The sequence below is a fragment of the Muntiacus reevesi genome, chromosome 2 (assembly GCF_963930625.1).
Source record: "Muntiacus reevesi chromosome 2, mMunRee1.1, whole genome shotgun sequence".
In the NCBI taxonomy this organism is placed as follows: Eukaryota; Metazoa; Chordata; class Mammalia; order Artiodactyla; family Cervidae; genus Muntiacus; species Muntiacus reevesi.
The window spans coordinates 88,599,530-88,617,447 of NC_089250.1; the positions used below are offsets into that span (position 1 = coordinate 88,599,530).

The 17,918-nt window shown below is 44.4% G+C and overlaps 1 protein-coding gene across 10 annotated transcripts in view; it reads left to right on the forward strand.

Annotated features, from left to right (window-relative positions):
* Positions 1-17,918, forward strand: part of SIPA1L2 (signal induced proliferation associated 1 like 2) — a 233,150-nt gene that overhangs the window by 140,403 nt on the left and 74,829 nt on the right. For all 10 annotated transcript variants that reach the window (XM_065922299.1, XM_065922302.1, XM_065922298.1 and 7 more), the window contains 3 exons: positions 1,546-1,734; positions 8,739-8,913; positions 13,771-13,874. In XM_065922299.1, the coding sequence (XP_065778371.1) occupies positions 1,546-1,734; positions 8,739-8,913; positions 13,771-13,874 (468 nt within the window). The remainder of the gene's footprint in view (positions 1-1,545; positions 1,735-8,738; positions 8,914-13,770; positions 13,875-17,918) is intronic.

The window sequence follows — 17,918 nt, forward strand, 5'->3', positions numbered from 1 at the left end:
AAAGGACAGAAAGGATAAAATCATCAGAATGCAAGGTTCTTGGGCGTAAGGCAGAGGACAAATTTGAACTATATGATTCATATCAAAACTGAAAACAACTTTAGAATCAAATGCAGAAAACCAGGAAGCCACCCATGAGGTAAGTGCTGGCTCAGCATGTCTGTGGGTCCAGCATCGCTGTGGACGCACACTTCCTCCCACCAGCAGCCAGCTTACTCCTGCACTGGTCTCGCTTTGAGTGAAACGTGCGACTGTCACACAGATGATGCACGTGGATGGGAATGTCGATTTACATAAAGAGCCAGATCTGATTTGCACTTTAGTTTTTATCCTCTTGACCATTGTAATTAGATGGAAGTGTGTTGGTCACACAGCCCTGAGTGTATATTTTGGTGACTCCTGGATCTGAGTTCAGACACCCACTCCAAGGCTTTGCCCAAGCCTGGTACTCAGTGTCTACTTGCCTGTGCATCGGTATTCTCATGACCCAGGTTCTGTGCCATAAGTAGGAGAAAAAAGCCCTCTCTGAAGATGGCGTGTTTTAAGTTATGGACTTGTGCCATCCAGTTCAGTAGCTGCTAACCACAGGTGGCTATTTAAATGTCAGGGAGCTGAGTAAGAAACACGGTCCCACCGTCACACCTGTCACGGTCACTGCCCTACAGCCAGTCGGGGCAGGGCAGTTGCACAGGCCAGCCAGTGCAGCGGGAGGACGAGCTCATCACTGCAAATAGTCACGTTGGACAGTGTGCCCTGGACACTGTGCAGATGCTAGGCGCCGCTGTTACCTCCCCCACCACGGTGCTTTGTAGCGAGCGTGGAGGGTAGGGGGTGGGGCGAGATGAGAGCCAGGCCTCTAGACTGGCAGCCCTGCTGCGTTTCCTTTCTCAGCGCATTAGACCTGGGGTTAGATTTGTTGTGTCCGAATAGTGACTCCATGCAGTCACAGCTGTTTGAGGACATATCGCAGATAGGGAGGAAGAACCTGGTCTGGACTTCTTGGAACTGAGTCACCTGCCCCTGGGGGTCTCCGAGTGGCCCCGCCCAGCCTCGGGAATTGTCAGCAGTGGGAAGTTAAATAGAAGAACATGAAGAGTAGAAGAGAGAAAAAGATAAGAAAACAAATAAAAAGGAAAAATGCAAAAAGAAACCAAAAACAAACAGAACAAGAAGAGCGGAAGAAAAGAAGATGATGGACCGTGGGAGAAAGGAGAGGGGAGGATGGAGGAGGTGGCCGTGACTGGCCCGGCCCTGTGGCTCCTGGGCTGTGGCGGGTGTGTCTTTATATCTCCCTGGGGGGCATTGCCTCCTCCTCCTCGAGCCTCGGGCACATCTGGTTATGTCAGCCCCACCCAGCTCCTTCCCGACTTCTGTGTACCTCTGCGTGAAGACTGACTGATGGAGGCTTAATCTGCTTCAGACTGAGAAATGTCATCTCTTGTACTCAGAAAAGAGCCTTCTCTTTCTTCCTCCTTTTTTTTGAGGCAATTGAAACATGATGCTTTAAAGAGTCGAGGTTAACTGAACTGCTATTTTGCCCCACAGCTGACCACGCTGAGAGGAGCAATTTTGGAAGATGCCATACCCTCTACCGCCAGGCATGGGACTGCACGCGGGCTCCCGCTCAAAGAAGTTCTGGAATACGTCATTCCTGAGCTCAGCATCCAGTGCCTGAGGCAAGCCTCCAGCTCACCCAAGGTCTCGGAGCAACTGCTCAAGCTCGATGAGCAAGGGGTGTGTATCATGTATGAGACTGAAGCCTGTGACGCTTGGTGTCCATGGTCCTGAATGTTTCGGAGTTTCCCCATCCATCTTCCTTTTAAGATTATTTTTAATGCCTTAAAGCATTTTCTCTCCAGTTTTTCCCGAATGTGCCTCTATTACTAGTTAAGATGCCTTTATTATTAAGAAATGCACCTCCTGCTGAGTTGTAGCTTGCATTGTTTCTTTTGACGATTTTATTTATTTATTTTTGGCTGTGTTGGGTCTCCGTTGCCACACGGGTTTTCTCTGGCTGTGGCCAGCAGGGACTACTCCCTGGCTGTGGTGTGAGGACTGCTCACTCCAGGAGCAAGGGCTTCAGTAAGTACCGTCTGTGGGCTCGGCAGCTGTGGCTTGCAAGCTCTAGAGCACAGGCTCAGTAGTTGTGGCTCAAAGGCTTAGTTGCTCTGCAGCATGTGGAATGGTAGTTCCCAGACTAGGCACTGAACCCCTATCCTCTGCATTGGTAGGTGGATTCTTAATCACTAGACCACCAGGGAAGTCTGGGACTTGCATTATTTTCATCAAGGTCTGGTATGTCCCAGCCAGCAGGAGCAGATGTGATTCATGACTATTAGAGATCACTGGTGTCTTTCCCCAAGGTTTTTGTAGTTGTTGTTTTTAAATTTACTTATTTCATTTGTTTACTTGGCTGTGCCTGGTCTTAGTCGCAGAATATGGGTCTGTGATGTGGCGTGTGGGATCTGGCTCCCTGACCAGGGGTCAAACCCAGGCCCTCTGTGTTGAGAGCATGGAGTCTTAGCCACTGGGCCACAAGGGAAGTCTGTCCCCAGGGTTTAAAGAGCTCACACTGGACCTTTCCCTGACCTGAGATTTATTGTTGTTTACTGTGTGCAAAGCATCAGGTTTATGGATGGCAGTGAACAGCATGCATCAGGAGAATCAAGAAGCTAAGACCTGGTCCTTCCCCTTGGGGAGATCACTGTGACAGAGAGCACAAAGGCCCTTGCAAGGCAGAATGTGGCCGTGGTGGGTTTGAAGAGGCAGAAATGCAGTGTGTTCTGGGAAAAGAGGAAGTAACCTCTGAAGGAGGTGGTGTTGTGACTGGGCCTTTAGATTTGAGTAGAATTCCAACAGGGAGATATGAGTACTTAGCTCTTTTAGAAACTATGACTCTCTTCTTTACAAGGAAAGGGCACACGCAGGGAAGCTGAGAGTTAAAACAATGACAATAAGCATAGGAGAGTGAATGCTGGGCTAAGGCTTTTGCACTTGATATGGAGGCAGTAGGAGGCATTGAAGGTTTTCGAGCGGGACATGACATGCTGGTAGTTGTGTTTTAGGAAGATTATTCTGGTAGAAGGGAATTGGACAGTCAGGTGCAGGTAGAGCTTCATGGTGGCCTGGAGTCCGGGAGAGAATTAATGATGGACAGGATGTAGATGGTGGCCCGGAAGATGGAAAGAGGTCTTTTAACTTCAGATGCAAGATAATTTGTAGGCAAAACTGAGAGGTAGGTGCCCAAGTGTATGCAGTTTGTTTTAAATGAGTGGATTTGTGTTTAAGTCCCTTACGGCTTTAACAGTTAAGAATCTGCCTGGAATGCCAGAGACCTGGGTCAGGAAGATCCCCTGGAGAAGGACATGGCAACCCACTCCAGTATCCTTGCCTGGAGAATCCCATGAACTGAGGTGCCTGGCGGGCTACAGTTCATGGGGTCACAAAGAGTTGGACACAACTAAGTGACTGGCAGTTTTCATATGCTTTAAACGAAAGAAAAAGACAATTGTGATGTCGTTCCCTTTGGCACATTTTGGAGGGAAGATGTGCTATTTCCTGGTTGATCCAGTAACACTCATTGTGTTGTATTGGTGGAGTGTTTGATACTTGGATGGCTGGAATTCTAAAAGAGATGAAGTTGTAATTGTTCTAGCAAATTAACACTGCAGTCTCAGCCAGAGGAAGCAGACACCATGATACTCAGAGTGGATAATCGTGAGAGCTGCCTTTCACAGCATTGAGGCCTGACAAAGTCAAACCAACAGCTAAACCTGAGTAGTTGACTTCTAAAATTGCACAGAAGCATTCAGCATGGTTATCGCTAGTAAAGTGTGTGGAGTGCATGTAATGGCCGTGAGGCAGCTGAGGAAATCCTGTTGTCATGGAGGGGCAGAGCAGGGTGTCCCTGCTGGTCTGGGGACTCAGAGTGCAGGTGGGCTTGGTGTGAAGCATTTGTCACTGAGCTAGACTTGGGTCCGCTTGCCTGCACAGAGTCAAGCCAGGTTGTGGTGAAGGTGAGTGCAGCGTTTATTTTAAGGAAACCAGTGCATCATATAGCTCCAATCATATGTATTCTGGTGCTTTTTCTTTTGAGATTATATTTATTTGACTCTGCTATACTTTATTAATAGTGTACAATATGATGTCTTGACTTCCCACAACTCTTAATGATATCTAAAGGTATCTTAGTGGTGTCTTATCTCATATTCTCATTTCTAAAGGGTCTTTAAAAGTTTTACACATCGGTTGGGGTGTTGGAGTGTTTCTTCCAGTTAGTGCTGTTTTTATCCACTTTCCTAATAAAAAGCTGCTCAGGGAGGGAATGGGCCAATTTTATGTTACTATTCTTAAGGGATTTTAGTCTCAAAAAATTACTTAAAAAGGATAGATTGTTGTTTTCTGCTTTCTTGTAGTTTGGAATCTATTCATGGTTTGACACTGAGTTTATTTTATCTGCTCTGTACAAGAGACGCTGTAATAGTGGGAGATATAGTAGGTCCCAGATCATTCATTCCATTCTTTACATTTGGTAAGATGTGTTGAGCAAGAAGACTCCATGCCATGGAGAATAATAAAGAAAGTAATGCTGAGCAGTACTTTGAAAGTTTTGTTAATTAAGCTACATAAATTCACCTCTCAACTTCTAAGAGCCCATTTTTTTAAGACTATCCTAGTTTTTGTAACAGGTGAGTCCATAAGATTATATAGATTGACTTTTTTTAAAAAATTGGAGTATAGTTCCAATGTTGTATTAGTTTCAGATGTACAATAGTGATTTAGTTATACATACATATTACATATGAATATATATATTCTTTTCACTATAGACTATCGTGGGCTATTGAGTAGAGCTCCCTGGCTATACAGCAGGTCCTTGTTGCTTATCTTTTTTATATAGTGTGTGTGTGCTAAGTCACTTCAGTCGTGTCCGACTCCTTGTGACGCTGTGGAGTGTAGCCCACCAGGCTCCTCTGTCCATGGGATTGTCCAGGCAAGAATACTGGAGTGGGTGGCCATGCCCTCCTCCAGGGAATCTTCCCGACCCAGGGATTGAACCCGTGTGTCTTATATCTCCTACATTGGCAGGTGGATTCTTTACCACTTGTGCCTCCTGAGAAGACCACATATAGTCGTGTGTTATGTTAATCCAAAAGTCTTTTAATTTGTACCTCCCCACTAGGTTGAGTTTTTTAAAAAAATAGTTCAGGTTGTTTATGACAGCTTACCGACTTAGAATATCATGGCATCTTTGGATTAGTTTGTTCTTAAGTCAGCTGCCCCTCCAGATACATGTTCACTCATGCACCAGGTCTCCTTGAAAGGAGGTCAGAGAGGTCTGAACACGTGAGACTACACGCTTAGAACAGGAGGTTGAGTTTAGAGAGTGCAGTAGCAGGACTTTCCTGCACACTTGAATTTACTCTCGAGACCATTCTGAGACTTTGTCTTTTGCTACCTTTCTTTAAATTCAAATCTTCTGGTCAATAATTATGGAGTTTCTGACCTTGGGTACAGAGCGTGCGGTTTTGATCCATTCTCAGGAGGCTAGGGATCGTCTGCCTGTCTATGCAGGGTCTGTGTGTTCAGCTCTGGTCACGGAAGCAGTATAGAGTTTTGACAAGTGGGTGTTTTTAGTTTTTGACTGTGGTAATGCCTGAGGTTCCCCCCAGGGTTGCAAGCCTGGTGCGATTCACATCAGAGCAGTTAAGCAGGGTCAGTGGGAGTGGAGGTGTGGTTAGAGGTGACCAAGGTGTAGGTAGAGGGGCCTTAGAGACGAACCTTGTTCCAAGAGAATTGGGGATTTTAGTTCATGGAGAGCTGGGGTCTGTCCTCCCCTTGGAATCAGGCCAGCTTTCTGATAAACCGTGGGTGGCAGGGGTCAGCCTCGGTATGTTGCATTGCTATTGATTTCACGAGGCTTCTAAGAGACCGAGAGCTGCCTCTTCCTCCACACAACGTGCCATTCTGTTCTTTTATTGGGATTGAGCTACACTGGCCACAGCGGTTAATTCTCAGTCGCTGGAGATGGTTCTGTCTCCCGAGTCCCATCTCATGTCCTCTCCCACTGGTGCACAGGTCACAGGGGCCAGGCTGGTGGCGGGGGGAGGGGTAGGCCTGAGTGGTGTGTGTGTGTGTGTGTGTGTAAGAGGGCATCTCCACTGGAGCAGACTCCTGGGGGCCGGGAAGGACACCTGGGGGCTTTGAAGTCTCTCCTAGCCACATCCATGGGCCCAGGGCTTCTTGGGTGAAAGGCCAGTCCTCTTCCCAGTTGGGATGTAGATGTGCCGGTTTGTCTGGAGGCTGCAAGAAAGGATATGTGAGCGAATAGACCTGCACTCAGCACAGAAGCCCCGAGGGGGTTTCAGTTATCTGGGTATTTTGGCCACTGCCTGGGCTTCCCTTGTGGCTCAGCTGGTAAAGAATCTGCCTGTAATGTGGGAGTCTTGGGTTCAGTCCGTGGGTTGGGAAGATCCCCTGAAGAAGGGAATGGCTACCCACTCCAGTATTCTGGCCTGGAGAATTCCATGAACTGTATAGTCCATGGGGTCACAAAGAGTCAGACAGAACTCAGCAACTTTCACTGTTCACTGTTTTTGAGTCACAAAAGCATCATGTTCATAAGGGTAGGGACTGGAGAGAAACTATGTGTGTCCAGAGAGGGCCCTGCTTCAGCCACCGGGGCCATCCCAGCCCCAACCCTGGGGCCAGAGACGGCTTTGCCCCAGGCCTGCTCCCCAGGAGTGGCTGCTGGGAACGGTGCAGCGCCCTGGGACAAGCTGCAGATGTGGGAGAGCATTTGTTTCGGTACTTGAGTTGATCAGAAAGGTTTATTCCTCAGTCCCTGGGTGCATGGAAATGTTTTTTTTGTCTTGATGTTACTAAAGACCTAGTAAGTAAATGTTAGTCGCTCAGTCATGTCTGACTCTCTGCCAGGCTCCTCTGTTCATGGGATTCTCCAGGCAAGAATACTGGAGTGGGGAGCCATTCCCTCTCCAGGGGATCTCCCTGACCCAGGGATTGAACCTGCATCTCCTGCAATACAGGCAGATTCTTCACTGTCTGAGCCACCACAGAATCAGCACAATTCATAATACAAATAGCTTAAACCCAGCATCTCACAGTGTGATTTGGGTGATTTGGGCTCAGACGGGAACATCAGGCCTGTGTGCTGTCTCCCCCTCCCCTCCCCCCGAGCCCTAGGAGCCATGCCTATAGATGGTGAGCAGGGAATCGATGTCTCTTTGGCTCCTCCCATCCCCCCGTAGCTCTTAGTCAGGGTACAGCGTGAGTACTGGTGCTCTGCTGCCTGCTCAGCTCTGAGCTTCCCCAGCATCTCCACCAAGATGCGTGACAGGCGGATCCCTCCCTTTCTTGGATTGTAAGTGTCATAGGTCACTCAGATGAGACTGCTGTCATCACTTTGCTACTCAAGATAAATTAGTACCATTTTGCCTTATTTCACTGATACAGTCAGCTCTGAGTTTTGATTAAAGGCTCTGTTTTACAGTTTGGTAATAAAAGTGAACAATGTTATGGATGGATGCCTTTAGGGAATTGGGCAGGGTTGATAATCCGTCAGCCTTCGAGGCTCAGATTGCTGCTAGTAGGATGGAGTGCCCTGCTTTTGTGATTGACGGGTAGTTCCTGTTTAGGGAAAATAAAAAAGCTGTAAAGCTGTAAAGGTCTCCCCTGCCTTAGGAGGAAGTCGTGTGGTACCTTCCATCATGGCATGGATGGACAGAGAGACAGAATTATAGCAGGAACCCTTCAGTTGCTATTAAAGTTTTTTATGGTCTATTGTATATTTAGCAAATGTTTTCAAAATAGTCAAAAACATAGAAATGACTGTAATGGCTCAGCCAGAGTTACTTTTATGGAAATAAGACATTATTCTATCAATATACATGGATCACAATTTTCAGTGGGAGTCTTTCCTCCCCAGACCTTAATTTGATTTGTTTTTTTCATTACAGTCTTTCATATTTCCATGAATGTTCAAATAACGACAACAAAAAAGCATTAAGAACCAGACAGGGAAAACGTCTGAAAATATACAGCTTTTTTCCGTTCTAACTTCGAAGATAATGCTGTTTACTATATAGAGGATATAAGATATTTCCACAGCTCTATTTTTAAGTAAATGTTTGAACCTAGCTGTCTGTTTTGGAAACCTGCAAACTCCCATGTAGGCAAGGCCATTCACTGTATTCCTTAGGTTGTCTGACATTTCTCCAGCTGTTATTTTCAGGTCTCTGGGTTTGTTATGATTTCTGTAGGGTTTTGCAGAATGATAGTTGATTACTTTTTTTAGCTTCTGGAAATTGTCCTGGCATGCTTTCCTATGAACAGAATTCTCAGCTCCTATAATTTTAATTTTACCGGAAGTTAGCTTGTGTGATGCTTTTTAATTTTTTAAATTTATTTTGTGTTTTATATCAGAGCATGGGCTTCCCCAGTGGCTCAGATGGTAAAGAATCTGCCTGCAATGCGGGAGACCTGGGTTCATTCCATGGGTCGGGAGGATCCCCTGGAGAAGGGAATGGTACCCACTCCAGTATTCTTGCCTAAAAAGTCCCATGGACGGAGGAGCCTGGCGGGCTGCAGTTCACGGAGTCACAAAGAGTTGGATACGACTGAGTGACTGACAACATAGTTGATTTACAATACTGTGTTAGTTTCGTGTGTACTCGTCTGATACTTTCTGCCCAGTGATTTTCCTTTCTCCCCCATTTCAGCTGAGCTTTCAGCACAAGATCGGGATCCTGTACTGCAAGGCCGGCCAGAGCACCGAAGAGGAGATGTACAACAACGAGACGGCAGGGCCAGCTTTTGAAGAGTTCCTGGATCTGCTGGGCCAGAGAGTGCGGCTGAAAGGGTTTAGTAAATACCGAGCCCAGCTGGACAACAAAAGTAAGCTTCAGACTTGGGCATCTGCACAGCTTTAATTCCCCAAGGACAGGCACACCGCAGACATCTGAGTGGTCCTGACCCCAGCAGCGGCTGAGCCAGCTCACTGGGGATGGAGTTGCGAGTTCCTCAGATGAGCAGAGGGCTTCCTTGGTAGCTCAGGTGGTAAAGAATCTGCCTGCAATGCAGGAGACCAGGGTTTGATCCCTGGGTCAGGAAGATCCCCTGGAGAAGGGAATGGCTACCCACTCCAGTGTTCTTGCCTGGAGAGTTCCATGGACAGAGGAGCAGGGTGGACTACAGTCCATGGGGTTGCAAAGAGTCAGACACGACTCACACCCATGCACTCAGATGAGCACGAAAAGCACACTTCTCAAGGGCATTGTGTCCCACATAATCTCAAAAGGTCAGTTCTTCTTCCTTTGTAACAAGAGCAGAGATCTCCCAGGATTATGTGAAGAATCTTTTAGTATGTTCTTTCTTCTTTTCACCTCACCTCTCTGTTCCACTCTGTCCCACTGCAGCTTGACCAAACCTTGCATTCATTTCTGAGTACTCTGAATATTTCCATATCCATGCTTGCAGCCTTATCTTGTTTATAGCCTTTTTCATGGTATTACCTGGGGAGCTGAAGCTCTGATTAAAAAGCTAACACATCCTGTTTTCCAAGGACCTTAGTCAGGTTCCCTCAAGTGGGGCACCTGTACGTTCCCTCCTATGTGTGAATTTGTCTTGTCTCTTCATTTCAGTAATCCTGTTCTTATGGCCGTCATAAATTCTAAATATTCAACCTTTGTATCTGTGTTGTTACTTAGTTGCTCTCAACACACCTGAAAATACCAGGTAGGGTAATTTTGTGTATTGGGGAAAATTCTACTTATTGTCAAGCAATGATTTGCTTGCCCTTTTACTGAAGAGTGAGTAAAAGATGCATCTGCAAGGGCATCCGTGCCTCTACGAGGGGTCAGTGGGAACCTGTCCCGGGGCAGCATCAGCCAGGCCTGAAACCAAGGCCCTGTGGCCCCAGGTCTGCTCACCTTGCGACCGTCAGTGATACTTAACCTACAACAGAGTGGTGCTGCTCTTCCCATGTCTAGCTTATCATCAGTTCTGGGGTTTCAATCTTTTCTTTTTTTTTTTAACTAAAAAAAAAAACAGTTTTCCTGGCAGATAACTGCTTTACAGTGCTGTGTTGGTTTCTGCGGTACAGCAGTGTGATCAGCCACAAGTATATGTATGTTGAGCCTCCCTGCCTCTTGAGCCCCCCTCCCATCCCTCCTTTCCAGGTCATCACAGAGTACAGGTTGAGCTTCCTGTGCTGTAAACAGCTTCCCTCTAGCTGTCTGTTTTACACGCGTGCTCTGCTGCCTCAGTTGTTTCTGACTCGCTTTTGAGTCCATGGACTGTAGCCCGCCAGGCTCCTCTGCCCATGGGATTCTCCAGGCAAGAATACTGGAGTGGGTTGCCATTTCCTGCTCCAGGGGATCTTCCCGACCCAGGGATTGCACCTGAGTTTCCTGCTTGGCAGGCAGATTCTTTACCACACATCATTGTATGTATGTGACAATGCTACTTTACCGATTCCTCCTCCCCTCTCCTCTCAACTGTGTCAACAAGTCCATTCTCTACATCTGTGTCGCCATTCCGTCCCTGCAAGTAGATTCATCAGTACTGTTTTTCTAGATTCCATATATACGTGTTAACATACAATATTTGCTTTTCCGTTTTTGAAAGTGACACTTAGAGGATAGATCACAAGATCTGGAGAAAAGTTGACTCACATACAGGCTCTGTGTGTCTTCCACAGATGTCAAGGTTAGAGCTTGACTATTAAGTTGAATGTGCATTGCTCATGCCTCAGAAATGTAAGGGTTAGAAAATAATACATGATACCTGTTGTGAGTGTCCACTTGTTTTGAGAAAGATCATTGAGGCCTTTTCTGAATTTTCTTTCTTTTTTCTCTGCCAAACTCCCCTTCCTACAGACTACCATACAACCGCTGGCAGTGCTAGGGGCGCCTTCCTGAAGAATGAGCACCAACATGGGCTCATTGCTGCTCTGCATGTCTGCTGTCCTTCTGCTGTGGGAGGGATGAGGGGACATTTTAAAAGCCCCTGATGTATACATTCTATAACGCTACAATGTAGATAGTGCAAATACTTTTTTTTCTATGTACAGAATTGACATCAGCTTTGAGTTTTTATCTAATGCATTATAGATGTCATGCTAATCATGTTAGCTCAAGGAAATAAGAACAAAATTTTGACATACTGATTCATATTTTTATGACCAAGGCATTCTGTGAGAGACAAAGAAATCATGGCACATCTTCAGTTTAGAGGAACTTTCTAAGAATTGTGTTTCATAGAATGGTCAGATGAAAGTTATGCCTTTTACACAGTGGGCAAGAAAATCTTAAGTTCAGGAGAATTGTGTTTAACTTTTTAAAGTTTGTTTATTTTTGTCTGCGTTGGGTCTTCGTTGTTGCGTGTGGGGTTGGAATGTGGGCACCTGCAATTGTCGCCAGTGGACTTAGTTGCCCAGAGGCATGTGGGATCTGAGTTCTCCAACCAGGGATTGAACCCATGTCCCCTGCGTTGGAAGCTGGACCTAACCACTGGACCAGGGAAGGCCCCCCCTGTTTCAGTTTTAATTCTGCCTGCTGCAGGACCTTGGTGAAATCTGGGCCATATTTTCTTCACAAAGAAAATTCAGAGTGTTGGGGCTAGAGTAGTTGAGATGTCCCTTTCAGCTTTAAAATGAGCCCTTTCTCTCTTGAGTACAGAATGACGTGGGGTAGGCACAGCAGGGCCACGAGCTGCTAAGTTGCTTTGCTGACCTGTAGAGTACAGACCCCAGGCTGTGGCCTCTTTCTTTGGTTAGGTGCAGAGAATGATAAAACTGAAGACTGCCATAGATGGCCCCATATCTCTTTTTTAGTAGACATATTTGCAGCAAACCCCACCAAGCTTGTGAGTTTACCTTTTCCATTGCCATACTGATAGTTGAGATGAAAAGTTTAAAAATGCTTAATTTCTGAAATTCATCCTTTAGTATGGGCTTGGGATAGACAAGCTATGACCACAGTTTTGAAAGTGTTTCTTCCCCTTCCCCTCAGAATTCCACTTTTCTTTTTTCATTGCAATTTCCTGAATCTGAAGCCCACTGACCAGACTCTTAAGTGTCTGTCAGCATTTCTCTTACTGAATTTTAAACATCGGAGTAAGTGTTGTAATGGGAGTCCTTGAACCTGCAGGGTTAGTTCATCCTCTGACCTTCACTATTATTTTTTCATGGAAAGAACAGTCATCATTCTTTCATGACTAGGCTGCCCACTTCCAAAGCCACTTTCACAGTCAAGATCCTGAGATAAGACAGTTGAAATGAAGGATTACTCCCTAAAAAGTCCTATGAAAAAATAACAAATATGCGTCTAATGAATAGTTAAAAGAGAAAATGTCTTTATTTGGTGTCTAGATAGTATACAGCTTATTAGATGAATATACTCTGACCAACCATCTGCAAGTTGATCTGCCAATATCCATTGATAAAGATTCTACATACTCCTCTTACTCATGAAATTGCCTTCTATGACTACCTTTTTGGTGCAAGACTGTATATTTTTTTTCTAGAGGATTTTCAAGACTATTTCTGAATTGGCTATAAATGCTGGAAATAAAAAAAAAAAAATTACAGGATTTAGAAAGAAAATAATAAATGCTCATGAAGATTGTTTTAATGTTTTTAAAGTAAAAAATTTTTAATTTCAGATTTTAAAAGTTAGCCCTAGGTAACTATTTAGAGTTTTCCCAATAAGCCAAGTGGAATAAACTTTATTTTAAATAATATTGAATGGTATTGTTCCTTGTTCTTTAAAAGGTGGAAAAATAGATATAGGTCAAGGATTCAGAAAGACAGAATTGTTTACCTCTTAATTTCTGTTTATCTTTTTATCTTTATCCAGATGCAAGGTGGTTCAAAACCCCATCCTAAAATCATTACTTAAATGTGTTATAGTCTCCGTGTTGGCTTGGTGTCTGAAATTCTCAATGAGGTAATCTGTTGATGATACAGATGGGTCTTGAATTTGCAAAGAATCATTCTGCTTTTGAAAAGATGAATAGCTGTATGATTAACAGGGATTCAGATGTCATAGTTTTTTAACATGTGTCAGTGCGTAATATACAGCAAGAGATCTCATTCATTCTCCTTGGTCTTAATCATATGACTGCATCGTCGCATTGCCTGTTGAGAAGAAAAGAAAATTAGTTCCATCATTCGGTAGAGAAGTCCTTAATATCTTTTGTCCTCATTTCCATACGAAGTCAATCCTGTTTCATTTTTCTGAGTTCTGGAGGGTCAAGTGCCCAGGAATAACTAAGAATTGACTGTAAACACACACACACACACACACACACGTGCGCACACACACACGCTATGGGGCAAGGTCAACTTCTGGCTAGCTCAGCCCCATCTAATAATTGCACCCAGACCTGCACGAGACCATACCTCCTCCTCTTCTCGTCACCTGTACCACTCATGGCAGAAGCATCTCTCCCATCTGGGTCATCAGCCCTGGGAAGGCAAGAATGCAGAAGATAAGAGAGGGGAAACCATGTGTTCAGTCGAAAGCACGTGTGAGAGCAAATGAAGAAAACCCAGGCAGCGGCCATGGGCTAGAAAGTGGGAGGAACTGCCTGGTGTGAGGGCAGCAGGGCCGCCACCGAGACACTGCTCCTTTGTAGTTGGGCCGTCTGTTCTTTTCAGTTGGATGGCCTTTTGTGATAATGACCTTCTAAGTGTTGAATTGCTAATCTGCAGTGGCCTGACTTGTTCTTGTAATTAATCTTTGTTTTCAGCGGATTCTACGGGAACGCACTCGCTGTACACGACATACAAAGACTACGAGCTCATGTTCCACGTGTGCACCATGCTCCCCCACACGCCGAACAACCGGCAGCAGGTACGGCCTCCCCGCTACTCCCACCGCACGCGCCAACTCCAGGGCCAGCTCTCTGATGGTGTTAGTGTATTCAGTTTGCAAAGAATTGCTAGGGTTTTTTTCTTTTGTTCCTTAAATGGCATTAATAATCTTTGACTCTTATCATTGGGAAACATTTGGGCTTTAAAGTGATTATTACTGCACAAGTTTCATTGCACTTTTTTCTTACAAAATTTAAATACTCTCCCACACTCACCTGAATTGCTTCCCAAGCAAAACCTTAATGGGAACCAGTGTCAACTGTATTAATTACAAATCACAAAAAAGTCGACAGAAAAGTCGACAGATGTAACCTGAACTTTGGTTTCTGCATGTGGGTAGATAAGTTATTGTAAGAAAGTATGTTATAACTCACTTGTGGCATTCTTTAATTTTAAGAGTTTGATTATTTTGGGGGGCAAACCCAGAGTTAAAGCAAAGTTTGTTTTCATGTTTAAGAAAACTTTGTTTTCCTGATGTTACTTAACCACACTCCTTTGCTCTAAATTAAAGCACCAAAGACTACATAGTAGTTGTTCAGTGAGTGTTTGTCAAATGAATGAAACTTAATTGTTGCAGAGAACTTGCCTTTCTTTTTTATGTGTTTTCTGGGTGCTCATGAAATTCCATGAAGGTAGTCAAAGGATGCTTCTTTCCAAAGAGGCTACTTGTCCTGTCCCCAAGTGGCAAGAACCACCTTGGATCCCACAGCCAGGAAGAGAAGGAGGTCCCGGGGCCCCAGACTCATTTGTCCTGTTCAGGGCTGCAGCTCCTCTGTTTATTCATCTTCTTGCAGTAACTGCTAGATGGGTTTTTTCTTCCTAACACTTGACCTCAGCCCCTTGTCCATCTTGTATATTCTACAGGGTTTTCTAGTAATCCGAGCTCTGCCCACTACCTTCAGAGGATCTATCTTTTGATCACATGTCTATGTTTTTTATGAGATGGAGTTACAATCCCTAGATCACATGTATGAATTTATATACATATATTGTAAACTAAGGGATTTCCAGCTCTTAAAACATTTATTTGGAATAATGCCATGTGGATTCACTAGATATTAAGAAGCTCAATTTAGACCATGTAGTTGTCCTGCAGATACTTACGAATCACCCAGTAATTAAATTTGGGGCGAGTTGCTGCTCAGAAATGTCATAGGGCTTAACTCAGACCCAGAGAACCTGTCAGCACATTAGTAGAAATAGAACGAGTGCCTTATGGAGCATTTGAATCCCAAGGTCCTGCCAGCTCCCTTATTACCTGAGTCATTTAAAAAAAAAATTATTTATTGACTTGGCTGTGTCAGATCCTACTTACAGTACTCTTGACCTTTTGTTGCAGCGCGCTGGATCTCTAGTTGTGGCATGCAGGCTCAGTAGTTATGGCCTGTGGGCTTAATTGCCCCATTGCATGTGGGACCTTAGTTCCCCGATCAAGGATCCAACCCACTTCTTTGCATTAACCACGGGACCGCCGGGGATTCCCTGGTGGACTCCAAACTGAATCCACCCCATTGTTTCTCAGATGGCAACCTCTGGAATTTCAAAGCTCATTTCACTTTGCTCTTATCAGAACTCAATACTAGATTCTTCTACCCCCTTTTTATTGAACTGTAATTAAAATGGTGGTTTTATGAGTTCTTTATACCTGACTTTCTTTCACTGAAACTATCCCTGAAAAGTCCTACACACAAAAATGTGAATGGAAGCACGGGGGATGGGAGTGGGATACATGAGTGCTTTCAGCTTCCCAAATGGGAGATTAAAAAAAAAAAATCCCTTCCATTGAGACAGTACATCACACACGCTATAGCTTAAAGACTTATTTGGTTCCATTTTCATTTTCTTTTTTAACTTGAGTGAGAATCCATGGCATTGAATAAGTTATGCTGATAGATTAGAGTTAGAGAATTGTTAAAAAAAAAAAAAAAACTGTTCTGCTTTTTTCAGTCGCTCTTATATATATGGAATATGTATGATCTTATATGTGGTTCATTGGGAAATTTACATACTCAACATAGGTAATCACGTAAAAAGGATGAGAATGTAGGGTGTGGGATAAAAATCACTGGACTTGCATTCTGAACTTAACTGTGGCCAGTCACTTGTCTTGTGGCCTTGACAAAGATCCTTAGTCACTCAAGAAATGTGATAATTATATAATGAGGATGGAGAAGGAAATGGCAGCCCACTCCAGTGTTCTTTCCTGGAGAATCCTGTGGACGGAGGAGCCTGGTGGGCTGCTGTCCATGGGGTGGCACAGAGTCGGACACGACTGAAGTGACTTAGCAGCAGCAGCAGCGTATAATGAGGATGTGGTCTAGGTGGCCCGTCTTGGGTGCTTGGAACCTTGCGCCGAGAAGGAAGGAGTCCATACCCAGGCTCAAACAGAAAGGATGCTGCATTTTTGTGCTGCCTTCCAGAGGTTTGGACATGAGGAGATTTGACACACATGAGTATATCTGGACAAAATGATACATAACATCTTCCTCTTGGTGTTAGAATTCTGTGATTCTAGGGCTTTCTGTGAGGCTTCCTCCTTCTAGGTTGGAAAAAAGCTTCAGCAGAAACATATAGTTCTTAAGAGCAGGAATTCTAGAATCACATTTCCTAGCTACTATCTTTGTGACCTTGGCAAAATTTTCTATGCTTTATTTTCTTTTATTGCTGAAGACAGAAACTTTTACTTTTTCTCTTTCCTGAGTATTGTATGTGTACAGGGGCATGCCCAGAGTGCAGAGAGCCATCAGTTACCATTTGTGGGATGAATTAATGAACGTTTCCTAGTTGATAGAATCAGAGGAGTTAATATGTATAAAGCACTTAAAAATGGTGCCTGGCACACAGTGTGCTCAATAAATTTGGGGGGTTATTACAATTTATAACTTATGAGATATAGAGGACAAGTATTTTAGATGACTTAATTTGCATTTCATCTTCCTGTTCCAATCCTAAAGATTTATTATGAAGAGCTAAGGCCTGAATAGCTAAGAAAACAAGGGACTAATTTATCAACAATTTCAGAAAACTCTTTTAACTTTGATACTTAATATTTTGCTAATTGTGAGTTGTCATCAGAATATTCTGGTCATAGATCAGTGATGGCTCCATGCAGTCTTGGAACATGGACTTTTCAGATTTCTTGTGGGTTGTGCTGCTTTGCCGTATCTCTCACCCACCCAACCCGTGCCCACGGATTGTGTTAATACCAAGGGCATAAGTGTCTGAAATGACCATCTGGGCTCATGAATGCTCTTTGAGGCCACAACTTAGCACAGTTTACTGTCTGTATGTGAATTGTGCCTCTGACGTCGGCCTCATTAGCACCATAATATCTGTGACTATTTAACTGGTCCAGACGTGTCCACATTACATAGAATTTCTTGTGTTTGTTCTTATAATAAATCAAACTGAAAGCTTATTCCAAGATGTAGTAAAAAGTATTTAGAGAGTTCACCACAATTGCAGAAGAGTTCAATCTTTGGAATGTCTGACTCTTACAAAGAAAACCTCGCCAGACCTGGGGAGTGATGAGGAAGCCGGTTCTTGAATGTTTTCCCTCTTCAGTGAAGTCCCCCACGTCTGTTTGGCAGGCAGTCTGCTTTTCCCAGGGCTGTCTCCCCTGGGCCTGTTCCTCTCCCACTTGTCCTATAGACAAACCATAGTTAAGCTATCCTGGGGTGTTATCAGTGGAAAGATCCCCACAAGTTAGCTTCAGACTTCACTTTGGCAGAGACACCTTTTTCTTCAAGCTAAGTATATAAAGCATAAAGTAGCATGGTCCTGGCACAGAGTAAACCTCCTTTTTTTTTTTTTTTAATGCTTTGTAATGTTAGAACTGCTCTGCTTGGAAGGGGTATCTGAGCTCCATGGAGGACCCTAAGGAAAAAGACCAAACCCCTGGGTTTCTGAGATCCATCTGAAGAATCCTGGTCCTTTTCTAGGGATGGACTTGACATCGACAGAAGTAATAGCAACAGAGCTTCTTAGGCTGGAACCCCTTCACCATGTAATTTAGGCACGTGGT